An 18,121-nucleotide genomic window follows, 5' to 3' on the forward strand; every position below is an offset into this window, starting at 1 on the left:
CGGCTGCGGGAGGTCACGCGCACCGTGCCTTTAAACCGATCTGCACATGGCTCCTACCTTTGACTGCCCTGTTCTTTTGTCGCTAAGTTTTTTTGAAGCGATAGGCGACACGAACCTTCGCTCGCTGATACCGCTCTTGCTCACGCCAGCGTTTTGACAGCGGTTATCAGCGCTCATCAAAGTTGACCTATAGCATGTTTGCTTGTGCGCGCTGACACCATGCTTTTTAATTCAGTTTGTAAGTGAATGTGTGCAAGTTCATAGAGACGATAAAACTACTATCCTTACTCCGTATAGTTCTCTACTAATTTGTTATCGCAATTCATGCTTCGCGTTTCGGGTGAATCTGCCACTTCGTTAGAAGTCACTAAAGGGATATGCTCTGACGCTACCGGTCTAAAGAAACAGGACTGTATTCTCTACGTCGTTCATAAAATTATCAAAGAGGAAGGTGCTTTATTAACTATTCCCAAGCTCTTTTGTGATCTTCTTTCTAACGATAAGAAGAGTACAACTACATACTGTGTTTCTTCTAATGAAACGGGCAGCACTAGTGTATGGGCATTGAAACCTTACTAAAATAATCATGAAACTTAGTTTATAGGTCCCGGTGGGATCTCCTCCCGTATACTGAAGCTCCATTGTCTGCATTGATATTTTTGTATTATTTTAAAAATGTTAACGTGTAGTCTCCTACCAGATGTTTGGAAGGTATTTCATGTAGCTCCAGTTCAAAAGGCAGGATCAAAACGAATACGAGAGAACTTATCTCACAATGAGTGTCGATGGTAATGCGATGATTAGTCGAGCAAAGTAGCGACGCACCATATTCATCAAGTACCGTGTATTCAACATCTGTAGTGGTTATTCAGAGACATCGGTTCTTTTTCAGCTATATGCGACATACTCTCTTATTGTTCCGCTTTGCTATGACACTAGCTTGCCAAGGTTGCCCTTGAGAAGGGCAGCAAGACGATAACTGCTACATTCACGACGATGGAGTGGCTTAGATGGAATTGTATGGGCGGAAAGGGAGAAAGGTGGTATGATGATGACGGCTTAACCACAACGAGGTGACTGTTTTGAAATGATGCCGGCGGTATACCCAAGGTCGATTCACATAGGTCGCTAAGCTTCGGGCGAAAAGCGGTTCAGAACGAATTGTCACCGACATCAGCAAGGGTGGTTATGGGAGCAGCGATTGAGGCGCTACTATGTTTGGAGGGAACAAACATTGGGAAAGAAAAAAGCGTTTTATAAATAAAGAGAGACACAGTTAGATTCATTCAACAAAAATACAATTCGTAATCAATTTTATATACGCATGGCGAGAAAAGAACAACTCTATTTTACTTGATCATTATCAATAAATGCCTTTTTTCAGTGCCCACCGTAAGAGCGCCCACCGATACCGCTGTCACTTGCAATGCAATGCAGCTTTTGAAGTGTGCAGAAAGGCGCGCTCGCAAAGTTAACCTAGCTGTTATAATGCGCCTCCCTCACATGTTGTGTTGTTTTGCTTGCCGACGTTTGTCTGAATTTGGTGACGCGGGTAGTCTCCTTGTTACTTAACCTATTACGTTAAAAGCAGTAAGTTGCGATCTCCAGATAATTGTTTAATTTAGTTGGTTTCGTGTGACAGCGCTGGCCGACGGGCTTGGCGTCCAACGAAAGGACGAGCACTCTACGTCCAAAGCGTTCGTCGGCCTCCAAAGAAAGTGTGTTCTGTGCAGGGATGCGATTTCGACACCCGTACGGCTGACCTTTTCCTGCATCGCTTTACGCGCTGAAAGCTCGCAACGCCCATCAAGTCGTATGGCGGGGCATTTGAATATACAGCTGCAGTGGCAGGCCTCCGAAAACAAATTTCGCGCCTTTGAGAACGATATGACGTCACTTCTGTTTTTAACGGATAAGACGTCACATTATTTTTCTTCCGCCGGAAGTGTTCCCTCCTCACACAGATGGCGCTAAGCCCCATGGACCGCCGATGAACCGCCATGTTTCGAACGCATGGGCTTCTATGGAAGCTTCGCTACCAGGTATATCTATCTACCTTGGTATAACGACGACCGCATGACGACATCGTCGTCTGTCGGTCATCGTTGAAGTTCATATTCAAGTTCTCATTGAAAGAATACGAAAGGACATTAAATATTGACGTGACCGGAAAGAGATCGTACGTTTGCAGAAGTCATCGATGTCAGAACAGTCTCTATGCAATCTGCTACAAAAACTGCTGCCACAAGTTGCGGCCGCAGGTAAATTGCTCGAGCATTCTGAAATCGAGGGCTAGTTCCGTGGCCATTGTTGTGTGTGCAGCAGCGCATGTGTTGATACTTGTACGCATATCGAAAAAGGCAAACACAAGCGGGACAGTTTCATGAAAGGGTGCAAGCTCCTCTCACCAAATTGAAGTCTTTGTAGAAGATCAACTCTGCTTTCGTGGCTATTACCGATTTCTACGAAACAATACAGGGGGGATGAACAATGTCATTTTTTTAGCTAAGTTGCAATTTTCCCTATTGTGTCTTGCTACTCTTCTCAGTACTTGTGTATGTCTATTGTTATTTTGCATTTGCAGCCCCACCAGCAGGCCACACTAAGACGCTGAGCGTGCGTGCGTTGCTGCTTATGCGTTATTTGCTCGTCTTCATGATCTCGCACTGCTTCACGGGAGGGTACATTAGTTTCCTTAACAAGCCCATACTGGAAGAAGCACCGGACACGAAAGAGAAACTCATGTCGTTTCTTCGGAATGATCGCCTGCAGCCCTGCATTGTGAAAAATTTGTTCGAGCATGTATTGATGACGGTTAGTATACGTTCAGATTGCTATACTTATAAATATTTTCCCTTTCGTTTATTTATTTATTTATTTACTTATTTATTTATTTATTCATTCATTTATTTGTTTATTTATTTATTTATTTATTTATTTATTTATTTATTTAACGGCATTACCCTCCAGACAACTAGAGATTACAGAGAGGTGTGGTCATTAAGGGAAAGGTGCTAAACATAACTGTTCTTCTCCATAGAATTTTAGCTAATAGACGAACACAATTCACAAGTTTTGCATTCAGACAGAAGTTTGACCAAATAAGCGTGCATAATAATCGTTCCTACGACATTATGTAATACAGTACAAGCTGCAAATGCGGGGACAAGAATTACGCAGCTATAACATATTGTTATAGAAGCGCTTAGAAATTGTTTGCAGCTTCGGATAGATGTCATTTCGTAGAGAAGATAAGCCTGTATTTTAGCTGTTCTCTGATGACAGAAAGCACTATATTTCTGCTGCAAGAAATGAGAAATATAGTGCAACAGAACTTCGACTTTGTAAGGGTGGTCGAGCCAAAGCGGAATTCACTGGCGAGGAAAGATAGGTTTTGTCATATATGTGAGGATTACGGTACAGCTTATCAAAAGGCATAAACGGTGAATTTTGCGAGGACACGATTATTATGGAAGGCTATTATTTAATTTCATTGTCTTTATGTGAGCTGTGTGGCTGTAGTTTGATAAAATGAGACGAACTAAGTAATTTTGTACTCTTTCTGCTGCACCGGATCGGTTTTACTAATCTTGATCATGCAGTAATGCACAATAATAAAGTTCTGGTCGAAATGATGAGTTGTGCCTGAAAAGTTAAGCTTTTTAACAAACAAAAAGCACCCTAAAGCTCTGACACGTTTTTCATAAACTTATATACGTAGGAAGCCACGCATTTTGTTCCGCATGTTCTGTTTTAATGGAGGCAAAGGGTAGCTGTGCGTTTAACGTATGCTGGAACTCAGAGGCAAGCATCGAGGCAACCTACAGCGGCGGTGTTGCTAAAATTCTGAATTGTGCAGTTGGTTAATGCTCTTCTGAAATATTGCCGTCATAGCCCACCGCATTTGCTCATTCCGTAATAGTGTTTGGCGCTGTGTCAAAGACGAACTCAGTGTCATGCTTTTGCGGTGCCCATTTTGCGATCTAGGAAAGTAAAATTGACGCACAGCTTTTTTTTTTCAGGAAAGGGGGCAATGAAATGTGGTAGCAGAGATATTGTTTTTTTTTGCCTGACTTATCGCAGCAGTGCATTCGTTGATCGGAGCTTGGCTAGTAGAAAGTGAAAAGCAAAGAAAAGTCTTGAGAATGGCGTTGCAAAAAATGGAGGTCCGAAATTCTTGTCCTCATTCACCTGGCAGTCACACAGTCTTGAGGCAATAATTGCTGGATATGGTGTTCATTGTTTATTCTGTCTTGCGTACTTGCACATACTGCAAATAAATAGGGAATTTCATGTTACCTGTAATGTAACCAGATAAAAGCGTTTTTGGGGAGGCTGAATGGAAACATGCTATGAGGATGGGAGTTGCTTGCTCAGTTGGCACTTGAGTACATACTTCTAAGGCCTGCTTTCAACCATGCACAAAACAAAATATTTTGGTTGCGGATGGCCACCTTCACTGTGGACCGCTCAACCATTTGGTGAGGGTCAACAGTCAACCTCATACGCAACTGTTCTTCACCTGCAGTGAAATGTGGCGGTGAGTGTGGTGATGGTAAGAAACCACTCGTGTTGAAGCATGTGGTTCTTGATTTTATCTGACCTAATTTCGGAAATTTTGATGGAAAAGTGGTGGGGTAGAGCAGAGGTAGAACACCGGACTTCTAATTCGAAGGTCGTAGGTTGGAATCCTCCACCAGTCCAGTATATTTTCAGGCTTAGAGTGGCGCCTGACATCGCCAAAAATTGACGATTGGGGCTATATATCCAGGTGCAACCAAAGTAAAAAGGCCCACTAAGCTTCAACAAAGGCACTCCCTCACCAGAACAGGAATTTTCCTCCCTGTTGCAGTATTCGGCCACAACCTCCCTCATGACCCTTGAAATTAACCCATTGCCCTCAGTCCACAGCGGCTTCGGAGCACCTGACCAAGGCAGCGGTCAGACCTGCGAGGCGGCAGAGGGTGCTCAGAGTCTCTAGATCCGGACAGGCCGCCACTGGAAACTGAAGCTGGAAACGTTCAACACGCGAACACTCTCGAGTGAGGCTAGCTTAGCAGGGCTGGTTGAGGAATTATCAGTCAGTGCCTGGGATTAAATTGGCCAAGAGAGGTCAGAAGATGTGGTGAAGCTTATACAGTGCTGACTAACGGCCATGTCCTCTGCTACAGAGGTCGTCCAGGTAAGAGATAATATGGGGTAGAATTTTTGATCCATAAGGACATAGCGGGCAACACTGACGAACTCGACAGCATTAATGAGAGGGGAGCAGTCGTCGTAATAAAGCTGAATTGGACGTATAGAATAAAGGTAGTAAAAGCCTACACCCCAACCTCCAGTCACGATGATGAAAAAATAGAAGGGTTTTATGAAGATGTTGAATTAGCGATGAGAGAAGTGCAAACCGTAGTCATGGGCTACTTCAATTCAAAATTGGGGGAAAAGCAGGTTGGTGAGCAAGCAATGGGCAACTGCTGCATCGATTCTAGGGACACTAGAGGAGAGATGTTGGTAGAATTCTGAGAAAGAAATAGGTTCCAAATAATAAATACATTTTTCAGGAAGCGTAGCAACAGGAAATGAACCTGGAAAAGGACGAGAAATGAAATAGATGTTGTACTCTCTGCCGATCACAGCGTAGTGCAGGGTGTAGAAGTGTCAGGTAGGGTAAAGTGCAGTGACCATAGGTTAACTTGAAGAGAGAAAGGGTAAAATTTGTCAAGAAGAAACAGGCCAACCTAGACTCAGTAAGGGTAAAAGCAGGCCAATTCAGCCTGGCACTGACAAATAAACGTGGAGCTTTACAACAGAAAGATGAAGATAACATTGAGGTAATGTATGAAACCGTAACTAGGCGAATTTCAGAAGCAGCAATTGAAATGGGAGGTAGGGCACCAAGGCAACAAGTAGGTAGGCTCTCCCAACTAACGAATGGCCTAATAAAGAAATGACAAAGGATGAATATGTCAAACTCAAGTGCTCAGGTAGAATTCGTGCAGCTGTCAAAACTCAGCAACAAGAAGAAAGCAAGGAATATTCGAAATTATAACTTGGGAAAGATTGAGGAAGCCGTAAATTATGGACTCAGCATTAAATCTGTGAGAAAAAACAATAGAAAAGGACAAGGCAAGATGCATGCACTGAAATATAAGCAGGGTAATATCATAAGCAATTTTGAAGATATAGTAAAAGCAGCGGAAGAATTCTGTACTTACCTGTACAGTTCCCACGGATGCTACGCTACCTTCAGTCGAAGTAGTGATGAAAAGGATACAGAGGCTCCTATCTCGCGATGAAACTAGCAGGGCCTTGCAAGACATGACCAGAGAGAAAGCGGCCGGAGAAGATGGAATAACAGTCGATTTAATCAAAGATGGAGCAGACATCGTGCTTGAAAACCTTGCGACCCTTTAGACGCAATGCCTCGCGACTTCAAGTGTACCAGAGAAGTGAAAGAATGCTAACATTATACTAATAGATAAAACAGGAGACGTTAGAGGATTTCGGATTCGGTTAGAGAAATTCGGAAGTTTGTCAGGCTCAGCGTTATTCATCTCATTCTAGGCACTTTACGATAGGAAGCTAGTTTCCTGGCTCGCCTCTTTTTTTAAAGACATTACGTGTTACCGGTGGCACAGTCGAAACTCCGTCTTCGAGCACTGCAGCCCGGTGCCCTAACCACTGGGCCTCGATCGCATGGATACCTCTCTCCTTCCAAAGGCATTCAGATTTTGAAAACATTTGGCGCTAGCCTACTTTACCACTTTCTCGTATTATTCCCGTGTAACGGCTTGCGTTTTTAGATGGTGTATAAGACAGCACAGTGTTCGGTATCGACTAACCTTTGTCAGTATTTTTTTTTGAAGCCGCAACCAAAGCTGCGTAGAAAAGGTGCGACGTGTTATCGTATTCATGATAGGCCCAGGCTTCTCATGATAGGCCCAGGCTACCATCTCTTCGCCGGAGTGGAAATGCCCTCGTTGTTTTAAAATAAAAGACATGACAAAGACGTGGTACGTAAAACTGTATAAAACTTAGTCGCAGATCAGGTCGCAATATGCGCCTCTCTCACTTAAGCTCGAGAAATACTTATGCCGAACCCAACCGTGGTTACGTATAAATTCGCATCAATGGCCGCAGCAGAAATGATGCCGTCGTCACCATACTATCAACGACAGTGTGACCGTCGCCTTGCTGCTGTGGTTCCACACAGGTGAGCTCGTATACTACTCACCTACTCAATTTACAGACATATTTGTCTACCTGGTAACCCTCGCGGCAACTGCGAACATTGCTAAAAAACCAGCTACTTACAAAGTGCTTAGCAAAAGACTGATTCCGACTGTACGTGAGACTTGCGCATTTTCGTTCTTATTTTTGTTTCCAAGGCTTCGAGCGTAATAGTGAAACTAGCCGCGAAGTTACAAGGATACCAGCATACCGAGCTATCGACTGCTTAGCATAATGCAATTACAATCATTGCGCCTATAATTCCTTTGGCAGGAGAGGAATTTGCCTTTAAGAGCAAAATGTACAACAAGAAAACCCATTCATGTAACCAAATTCTTCAACGTCATGAACCATAAACAACTTAGTGACCTCAGTAAGCACTTTGCTTTCTGCAATATTCATGTCAGAAGCACACCCTTTTTCTCGAGTAAAATTGCTTGCATAAACACAAGCTGTAACTCTACCTGAAAAAGAAGTAGATGCAGCTTTTTCACACGTAGCCTCCTTGCGGAACCATTAAAATAAACCTGAACACCATTGCTCAACATCGCAGTCCAATTGAATTCCATAGCTTACATAGACCACAATACTATTACATGAGCAACACGAGAACAAGGTGAGAGCAAGAGGCAATGTTTCGACAAGTGGACTTGTCTTGTCGAAGGAGACAAGTCTCTTCTTCAAGGAGGCCTTGAAGAAGACAAGTCCACTTGTCGAAAAGTTGGCTCTTGCTCCCACCTTGTTCTCGTGTTGCTCATCGTCTTGAATTTCCATCTCCTGCACTCCCCGAGTTTTCCCTGGAATAATATTATATCACAGTTTTAAATCAAGGTGTGACTCCTAAACATTGTGCTGTAAATATTGCAAAAAGCTGAGCTAACCAACGAACATTTTAGCTTTCTTTCTTGAAAATATACTTCGACGAAGTTCGCAAATACTTCTGATGTCCTCAAAACTTTAATATCACCGTAAGTGATCAACAATGTGCATTTGTGCTGAAATATATGGATCAGAGGGTGTAGACTCTTTTAAGCAATGATGTAACGCGCTAAGTGGCTAGTCATTTGGCGTTACATGTTTCTGTGAATAGGCGTAGCGTTGCCTGCGATATGCCCACAAAACTCTCTTTGAATTCTTTGCAGCGTCTGAATCACCCATCACTCAGTCAGTTGAGAAATACTGTTCAAAACTGGACACAGTTCACAGCAAACAGCATGGCCACATGCGTCGAACGTACCAGACAAGGACACGCGGTCTACTTTGGCGCCGCTGGCATATTGGAGAAGTACGTCGCTTCCTCTGAGGGCCGAGTTCAAATCTCCCACCTGTATGCTGATGACATGATGTTCCCAGCCTCCTTATTGCTCCCCAAGGCTTCGCCTTACAAGGAACTGCTCAACAGTGTGTAAGAATCCACTCACGTACTAGTACCTGTGCCTGTGACAGACTTAAATTTTCTTGTAAGGCTTGTATAAATTTGTAACACACTAACATTCATAAGTAGAACAATATTTAGAGATTATGCATTACCGTAGTTATACTCGATTGTAACCCGAGTTTTTTTATGATTTCCGTTGCTTGAACACTACCCTGAAGTTGCATTCGAATAACGGCAAAATTTACGACTTTAAAACAAATATTGCAAATTCCGCGGTTTTTCACGTTACGTTGACAACCTGTACTTTCACATCTCGATTCAATCCATAGACAAGTCGACAAAGCCAAACTTCTTTTTTGTGGGAATCGGCGCCATTTTCGATGTGCTTGTGACTTGGTGTTACTGTAACGGTGATGAATTACCCTGCGGCTTTTCGCCAATCGACTATGTTCATTCGCGTCGCTATGGTGCCGCGGAGCTTTCGGCATGACGGCTGCTTCGAGAGACGAGTAATTTTGATGAGGGAGGAGCTGGGAAACTCCAGCCGTGGCTCGACGTGAATGAGTCGACGCTTCGAGCTCGGATGGTGTCCCCAATGGGAGGCCTTTTGTAAGTACGGGGTATGTCGCAAGGGCCTCGCAGTGGCCTGGTACTGTCTCCGATCCGAATGAAATCGTTGTGCGGTCTTTTAAGACGTACGTAATCACAAACGAGCTCTACGGCACGCATGACTTGATACTCGGGCGATCACTTCCGGAAATATTCTCGCTTTCGCGAGACTAGGCTCATTTCGGCACCAAATCCCATCGAAGTATACGGCCCACACCGCTCTTGGCACTGGTAAACGAACTTGGCAAAGCGCCAGAAACACTTGCCGGGGAAGCTTTTCGTGCCGAGTCTCGCGAAAGTTTCCGAAATTTAGTCTCCCAATGTGATCGCCCGAGAATACCGCTCGAGGGAAGCTGCGGCTCCTTCTCAGACGACAATGATACCATGATACGTCAAGAAAATTTGTTTCCGAATTGGTTCCTTGAATAAAGGTACCATTTCTCTTTCCGTTCATTTCGCGTCACATTCGCGGTTTTATTTTTATTCTTTTTTTATTTGGCGGACAGAAAAGTTGACCGCACGTTACAATCGCGGTCGCGTTACATTTGAGTAAATACGGTAGGTCGCGCTAATAGGCTTTCAGTTTAGTAATTACATCAATATACCGAATCGTCGCGCAATCCAACGCTCCCTCTGTACGGGAAAATATGGGTGCACGATTTCTCTAATGTAAACACGAATGCTCGCGATCAGGACACAATGAGATATAGGCTGGGACAAGTGATCGAAGTGCTTAATCTTGCCTTCTTCACACTTAAATTCAATCAAGTTTATTTAATATCGCAGCGTTTCTAGTAGCAAGACTACAGGTTTACGCGTCATTTAAAAGCGTGACATTTCAGGCTGCATAAATGATAGCAGCAATAAAGCAAGGCGATAAAGAAATAATAAAAATTACGATAAATACAACTTGACAACACCAGGCAAACAATACCATGGCAATAACTGAAAAAAAGAACAAGCACTATTCAGGTAATCATACATACACATTTTTGTGAGAAATAAAATATGTGCTAGAAACGCACTCATAATCTGACACGTGCTACTACGAGATTTACACTTTGAATAGACATGTGCATCTTTTGATGTCTACCAAATATAGTTAGTGCGTGTTGTATAACAACTAGTATGTTTTAAATAAGGAACACGTGCGAGTAAATAAACTGTTTTATATATGAACGATAGTGACTAATCAGAATATTGTGTTACAGTTAATGGAGGGAATAAATATTGAGTTGTTGAAGAAAGGGCGGCGTGACTGTGATAGGATGCATTTACCGTGTTACGCACGACACGTTTATGAAGAACGTGCAGTGGATGAATGTTCGAGAATGTATGGGTTCCCACATCTAGAAACAATCGTTTATAGCAGAAATAAAGAAAGACTTGTGATTTTTTGAAGTAGACAGCGATATTATGCAGTGCTATATTCCTAAAACTCCTACCATATTTAAGATTTGATTTGAGGCCAACAAAGTCAGTTAATTAGACAAAAGCGTTGTTATGATTTCATGCTCAGGGTTTTGCTAAAGGAACCATTTAGCCCTAACCATTTAGCAATGTGTTCGCTGGGCGAGTTGGTAGGGTATGATAAATAAAGAAGCGCTAAAGACGTAAGACGAGAATATTGCCCTCGGTTTATCGTATTTTTGTCCCGTGTTTCATTTTAAACGCTCTTTAATTATCGATGCATTACCAACTCACTCATCAGTCTATCCCATTCTTAGCGATATTACCAGTTGTTTGGGCTTTCTCGCGTGGTCTACGCTCCCGTTCACTAATACTGCAGGTTTGGCGGCCCCCCTTTTACAGCGAAGCTGTTATAGGTTATGTTCCAGGAGATCGCGTCCGTGTACACCGGAAGTAGGCAACAATTTTGTGGCGTCTCGTTCACTTGGTATATACCAAAATTGACATGGAAGGGTAGAAATGCATGACTAACATGACTGCTAGGTCATGACATCAATAACATCATACGCTGATCAGTTACATCGCGATTAACGATAATAAAATCACGAGTGGCGCATTCCCACATTCGATATGCGGGTATGAACCAGGAACATGAAGGTATAAGCCAGGGACAAGAAAGAAAGAAAACAAGAAAAAGGAAGGAAGGAAGGAAAGAAATAAGGAAAAAAAAAGGAACGTAAGAAATAAATAACGTGTGGTTCATACCCGCGTTGGATATGTGGGTATGAACCACCGAGAGCTGGAGCGGGAGAGATCTCGGTGTTGCGCCAACACCTCGGCAGAAGATCGGGCCCGCGATGCGGAGTGCAAGTGGCAATGTCAGGCCGATCCGGCGGCTCATGTGGCCGAGCTGCAGAAATACGTAACAATTTTAGGCGGCGGATATATATCGATGAATGTATAAAGTGCCGTAGCACCCCTCGAAACCACCGATGCCTCTATCACAAGTGTCGCGATACTCGGCGGCGGCCCGTCCCACCAATCGTTGTGCCCCTTTGTCTCGTGACGTAGAGATCGCGCTAGCGGTGTTAAAAGCAGTTGCCCTTTGGTCACAATCTTGCATTTTTCAAAGAATGGCCGACATCCGCAATCTCTACAGTGCATCCCAAGTTGTCCGGCGACGGCTTTCGAAACATTATAGTCATGCTCCTTTAATCTTTCGTTTAGGCATCGTCCAGTCTGTCCGATGTACTTTCTGCCGCACTTAAGTGGAACAGAATATACTACTCCCTCAGCACAGTCGACGAACCTGTTTCTGTGTTTTGTTTCACAGCCTCGTTTCTGTGTGGCACCTGGGTTTACCTTCGCACACATGCTCAGCAATTTTTCCGGTGTGGAAAACACCACTTTTACATCGCATATTTTACCAATTTTCTTTACACGGTGCGTGATCGAATGAATGTACGGCATCACCATTATTTTTTCACGTGTGCTTGAACCGCGGGGTTCCCTCCCAGGTAATGATTCCCTGGCTCACATTTTCTTAAGTGGTACAAGCGGTACAAGCCAGAAGGTTTGAGGACGAAAATAATTTTAAGGAGTTGTATGTATGAATGCTAGAAAAAATTTATATTGTGTACCTGAATAACTCAAGCTGGGTAGTTGTCTATAAATAATCATGATCATCATCATTAGCATCGTATCCGGCCACTTGCCTTGCGATGTGAGATGCGCGCCGCCTAGCGTCTATACGTGCACCATTTGCATTGCACTCGCAAATTATTGCACCCGGTGGCACGCCATGCAGCAGTTGCATAAGTAGCGTTACAAGGTAGATGGATAAGTCTGGAGGAAGAAAAATAAGATTATCGGGATGTATAAACATTGATGTAATGAAAAACATGTATGGCATACCTGAATAATTCAAGCGGGCTAGGTGACTGTTTGTCACCATCCCGTTTCAAAGGCAATGTCATTATATCATAATCATCATCATTAGCATCGTATCGTGCCATTTGGGGCGCTTGTGACATGCGTGCCGCGTAGCTTGGATGCATACAAAATCTGCTTTGCAGTTCGGTAATATTCCACCACGTGTCCCAAGATGTAAACTGCATATAGCAGTTGCATGCTGCATGTAACTGGACCTGGTTAACTCTAGCAGGCTAGGTGACTATTTGTCACCAGCCCGTTTTGAAGATGCGAATAAACAATCATCATCATAAACAACAACTGTAACGTACCGTGCCATGGGTCAAGGGATGTGGAATGTGCGCCACATCTTCTACATACCTCTTCGGTACACGTTATGGCGCCTCCTCGCAAGGTACGAACCACTGCTGAAGAGGCGAATCGTCGAGCTATGGGCGCGGCTGCAACCAGGCATCATCGGTCTCAGCAGACTGCTGTGCAGAGAGCAGTACTAGCCGCAGTTCGCCGTCGACGCCGTGCGGACTGTTCAGATCATTCTCGTGAAAACGAGGCGAAGAGACTTTGGCGCGAAGACCCAGTTGTGCGTGGCGCCGAAATTTGAGCTACTCTTGAGCCGCTCCACCAGCTTACGTTGTGACTGTGCTGCGTGTGCCGCGCAGGCCTGTGACTTTTTATTTCTTCATCATCGTGACTGGAGGTTGGGGTGTAGGCTTGTACTACTTTATTCTATACCTCCTATTCAGCTTGATTACGGCGACTGCTACCGTCTCATTAATGCTGTAGAATTATTCATTGTGTCGCGCTATGTCCTTATGGATTAGAAATCCTACCCGGTATTCTCTCTTATCTGGAAGACCTCTTTAGCAGAGGACGTGGCCGTCTGTGGGCACTATATAAGACTCACCTGTACTTCTTACCGCGCTAAGGCCAATACTATCCCAGGCACTGCCTGATAATTCCTCAGTTATCCTTAGCCCAGCTAAAGTAGCCTCACTCGAGGAGGTGCGCATGTTGAACGTGGCCAGGTTCAGTTTGCAGTTATTTTTTTTTCGTCAGACCTTGAATGAAGCAAACGTGCGGAGTACGTACCCTAAAAGCAGGACGTGTCCTAAACGTCATTAAAAAACCAATGATGCTGCACTTCGTTAAACAAATTCTATATTTTTTGTTTTGTATTCGGCAGTCGAATATGCTTTTATGATTTGGGATTCGAACACTAAATTTCTGATGCATTATTTGGAAGCAATACAAAATCGTTCCGACCGCTCTGTGACTAATTCGTAGGACTATGATAGTAATGTTACAAATTTAAAGTGCTCTAAGCCATGGCCCACACTGAAACTTCGATGCCACGTGTTTCGGTTTTCATTATCAAGGCAAACTTCCTGTCGGGAGGTGGCTGTTGATCGGCATTGTACCTTCAGCCCCCCCCCCCCCCTTCCGTACCTACCCAACAGAAAGTACGATATCAAGAAAATGCGAGAGTATTCTTGCCGCACATCTACATTTCAGGTGTTATGTTTGCGCCGACAATTACGGAGTGGAACAGCCTGCCGGATACTGTGGTGTCCGCACCTTGCGAAATGTTTATGGCTGTGCACTGGCAGCACTTGCCCAAAGCTCATTATCACTTGCAACTGTCTCACAGCTGTCTCAAATGCAGTATCACATGCATGGTACCTGTATTTTTGTGCCTACCTATGCCTACCAGGCGCGTTTCGCTAAGTTGTGACTCTGCTTGGCTCTGTATATTTTCCAGTCTAACATCCTCCTACAACAATGCCTCACAGAGAACGTAGGTATGCAAATAAAAACAATTAAGTAACCTCGAGCTGATTTTGAATGAGAGTCTTTCAAGCCTGCGAGTGGCAGCTTCACTAGGATAAAAAAATTAAGGTTGATTGATTAATGGGTTTTATTGTCGCCAGGGCCAGGTTGGTCTATAGAGCACTAGGGTTGTGGTTATGGCAACTAAAGTCTTTATTTGTTCCCGCAAAGAGGACGTCCTGATTGCTATGCCTGGATAAAATGAGTTTCTCACCTTACAGACCACTACAGCCCAGATATATAATATTTATCTGACCAAGTACAATAACTATTTACTCTGACTGAATGATTGAGATAGTTCTCTATTTATTCAATGTTTTGTTACTGATAGGCGTTAGAAAACTTGAAGGCCCAGGACGGACTGGGCTGAAGCAATTGAGGGTTAATTATTATTTGCTGGGAGAGGCATGCATTGTAGAAATAATGCACCGCGGATGTAACGCGAAAGCAATCTGCAAGCGATTCACTGTCATGACTTTCCACTTTTGAATTCAGGGTAATTATATTATTCCTTTTTGTATGAGGTTCACAATGGCGCTTTTAAGTCCGTACTGCCAATACCCATTTGGTGACACATCTACTAAAAAGGAGCATTCTTTTTGTGAATTCTTTGTTTTGCAGGACAATCAGGCTCGTCGAGACTGGGCTGATTGAGCAATTCAAAGCTCTCTACTGGAGACGTAACTTGACAACTACGAGGAACGTTGCTCCTGGAGGCGACTGGCAGCCGTTACAGTTGAACGAGTCGGTACTTGCATCAATCATTTTGGCGGCAGGTCTTGGTGCCTCCTCGGTCGTGTTCCTTTGCGAAGTGCTGTGGGGCATTCTGAAGGGACGGCGACGACAACGACCGTTCCTCATGTTGGCAGTAACGTGATAGCGAGTGTGCAAGGTGTTAATATATAACGGTGTTTACCCTTAAATATGTTTACGTTCTCCTACCTACAGTCTCCAAGGAAACATATGTTGATATATTTGTGTTTCTAGCTACTTTTTGCATGAGTGCTTATCACCAGCTGCGTGCTAAATGACAACTAGTGTTAGAGAAAAGCAAGGTATTCGGCACTACACAAAAATTGCTTGTCTGGCTCACGCTGTGACAAAAACAGAACTAAAACTGTGCAACTGAAATTACATTCAAGAACTCTTATGAAGGGTTGGAGTCCGAAATTGATTAAACGGAAGAATGCGACTCAAGTACTCGTTTGTACATACATGTGCATAGGCAGTGTGAGAGAAACTGTTTTCTTGCATTCTGGATTTTGTTAATGTGAATTTGCGCGTACTCATTGTCTAATACATTATATATACCATGTGTCCACAGTCTGTTCATTGTGACATATCTACATAAGTGTCACATAGCGATAAATATGTTCTGAACATGGAAGAAGCAACGAGCATTTTCTCCAAAACAGCATTCAGTACAGTGATGCACAAACTGTAATTTCATCATCATCATCAGCCAATATTTATGTCCACTGCAGGACGAAGGCAGCGCGTACGAAGGCAGTGCCTGTGATCTCCAATTACTCCTGTCTTGCGCTAGCTGGTTCCAAGTTGCGCCTGCAGATTTCCTAACTTCATCACCCCACCTAGTTTTCTGCCCTCCTCGACTGCACTTGCCTTCTCTTGGTATCCACTCTGTAACTCTAATGGTCCACTGGTTATTCATCCTACGCATTACATGGCCTGCCCAGCTGAATTTTTCCCGCTTAATGTCACCTAGAATATCGGTTATCCCAGCTGGTTCTCTGATCCAGACCGCTCTCTTCCTGTCTCTTAACCGTAAATTAACAGCCAATAACGATGCAGAAAAAAAAAACAATCCAGCGTCACATTGAAGTGCCGCTGGATGACATGCGTGCCATGTAGGCCATGAAACAGAGGCCTACGTCTTGGTGCTCTCATGGTCGTTTCGTTAACTTGGTAGGTACCAAAATTGGCATAGTATGACAGGAGTATATGGCGAACATAAGTTATAGGTCATGACATAAATATAATCGACATGCGTGTCATGTAGGTCATCGCAATGACCCAGCGAAAAAGATTAACTCTCAAAAACCACTGAAATGGGTTCGAACGTGGTTATTAAGTGAAGGAAACACTACAGGATGCTGGTAGAAGTCATAGTCATGAGCATGACTCAGCAAAAGTGACAATGACCAGCGAAAAAAAAAATATCAACACTCAAAAGCCACTTAAATGGGTTCTGACGTGGGTACTAGGTGAAGGAAACACTAAAGGATGATAGTATGAGTATGACTCAGCAAAAATGACAATGACTCAGCGAAAAAAGATTGACACTCAGAAACCACTGGGATGGGTTCGGACAAGTGCACTAAGTGAAGGAAACACTAAAGGATGATGGTAGAAGTCATAGTCATGAGCATGACTCAGATGAAATGACAGTGACACAGCGAAAAAAGATTAACACTCAAAACCACTGAAATGGGTTCAGAGGTGGGCACTAAGTGAAGAAAAAGGCTAAAGGTTGATGATCGAAGTCATGGTGATGAGCATGACTAAAGCTTTCGCCTTAAGGTCTCTTAGGTGTAACTGAAAGGACTCTCGAGGATTCATGACATGAAATCATGACATGCGTGTCATGTAGGTGATGAAAGACCCGCCTACGTCTTGGTGTTCTCATGGTCGTTTCTTTCCACAGGGCGTGGCATCCGCCGGTTTTTTTTTCAGCTTTGTACTGTGGTTTTTTGAGCTCACGAGGTAGAGTCATCTGCAACAATTGCACTTTCTCATATATCGCGCACAGAACCGCAAATACGAAATAACGATTGGCCGATCCTCCGATTCGTGTGCGTGCCGCATTGTTTCGGTGCCAAGTTGTGCCCTATATATAAGCGGCGTTGTGGAAAGGCCCTCTCGAAACGTTTGTTATCGCCGTACAATATTTTATACTGTGTGTTGAGACGTTTTCTGTATCCAACTCCGGTGTGCGGTGAATCTTTGACTTTCGCACTCTTTAGAGTGATTGGCAGACGACACTATTGACGTACCAGTAAGAAAAGTAGCCCTAGAAGATTCCTTCTAAGGCCCCAGGATATCGAGCAACGGCGAATGTGGTTACGGCGCATCCGCTTGCTAGTTTCAACACTGCGTATATTGATATACGTTTCTCGACTGCACATCTCTGCCGATTGACTGCGTTTTAACCAAGCACGTAATGCAAGCTCTGGGACTCCAAGGTAAAATGCATGTCTCAGCAACGCAGCGGTCATGGGCCAAGACTCGACGCTTGTGAAAAATTACTTGGGAGTCTCAACGCCTCAAGACGCGGAATTGCTGGCGGTAATGCTTGCCGTAACGAAAATGACACATATATCTGACACGATCAGAAACCGAGCAGACAGGCAAGGCGCTTGCAGAGACATTCAAAATGTTGACCTTCATTTCCACACGCGCACAAAGCTTCACATGTACATGCATGCTCACCCCCTTCCACACGTACATATGCAATGGTTTCGATGCCATCAAGGATTGCGAGCAAATGTAAGAGCACACCAGCTCTGCCGCGCAGAAAATCCGGGACCTCCTATCCTTCGGCCTTTCGAAGACACAACCCCAGAAAAGAGCAGAAGATGCAGCGGAAAGAAAGGCTACATATTTTGAAGTCTCGCAGGGAAGCATCAACTCTTCTCAATACACCATCCTACACGCATTCCAGAGAGGACGCCTCAATCATACGAAAAGCAAAAACACACACATTACTCACACCAC

The 18,121-nt window shown here is 43.9% G+C and overlaps 1 protein-coding gene across 1 annotated transcript; it reads left to right on the forward strand.

Annotated features, from left to right (window-relative positions):
* The first annotated feature begins 2,706 nt into the window (after positions 1 to 2,706).
* Positions 2,707 to 15,272, forward strand: LOC125940217 (uncharacterized). The gene is made up of 3 exons (XM_049656049.1): positions 2,707 to 2,814; positions 8,373 to 8,635; positions 15,008 to 15,272. Exons 1-3 carry the CDS (start codon positions 2,743 to 2,745, stop codon positions 15,261 to 15,263), a joined length of 591 nt encoding a protein of 196 aa, XP_049512006.1. The 5' UTR covers positions 2,707 to 2,742; the 3' UTR covers positions 15,264 to 15,272.
* The last annotated feature ends 2,849 nt before the right edge of the window (positions 15,273 to 18,121 follow it).

This window comes from Dermacentor silvarum, chromosome 9 (assembly GCF_013339745.2).
Source record: "Dermacentor silvarum isolate Dsil-2018 chromosome 9, BIME_Dsil_1.4, whole genome shotgun sequence".
Taxonomy (NCBI): Eukaryota; Metazoa; Arthropoda; class Arachnida; order Ixodida; family Ixodidae; genus Dermacentor; species Dermacentor silvarum.

Bases quoted from the DNA above. Each gene is read 5' to 3' on its own strand.
- LOC125940217 (XM_049656049.1), top strand. From the start codon at position 2,743: ATGTCGTTTCTTCGGAATGATCGCCTGCAGCCCTGCATTGTGAAAAAT. The intron at 2,815-8,372 runs GTTAGTATACGT...AATTCTTTGCAG, and splicing joins TCGAGCATGTATTGATGACG to CGTCTGAATCACCCATCACT. The intron at 8,636-15,007 runs GTAAGAATCCAC...TTTGTTTTGCAG, and splicing joins AAGGAACTGCTCAACAGTGT to GACAATCAGGCTCGTCGAGA.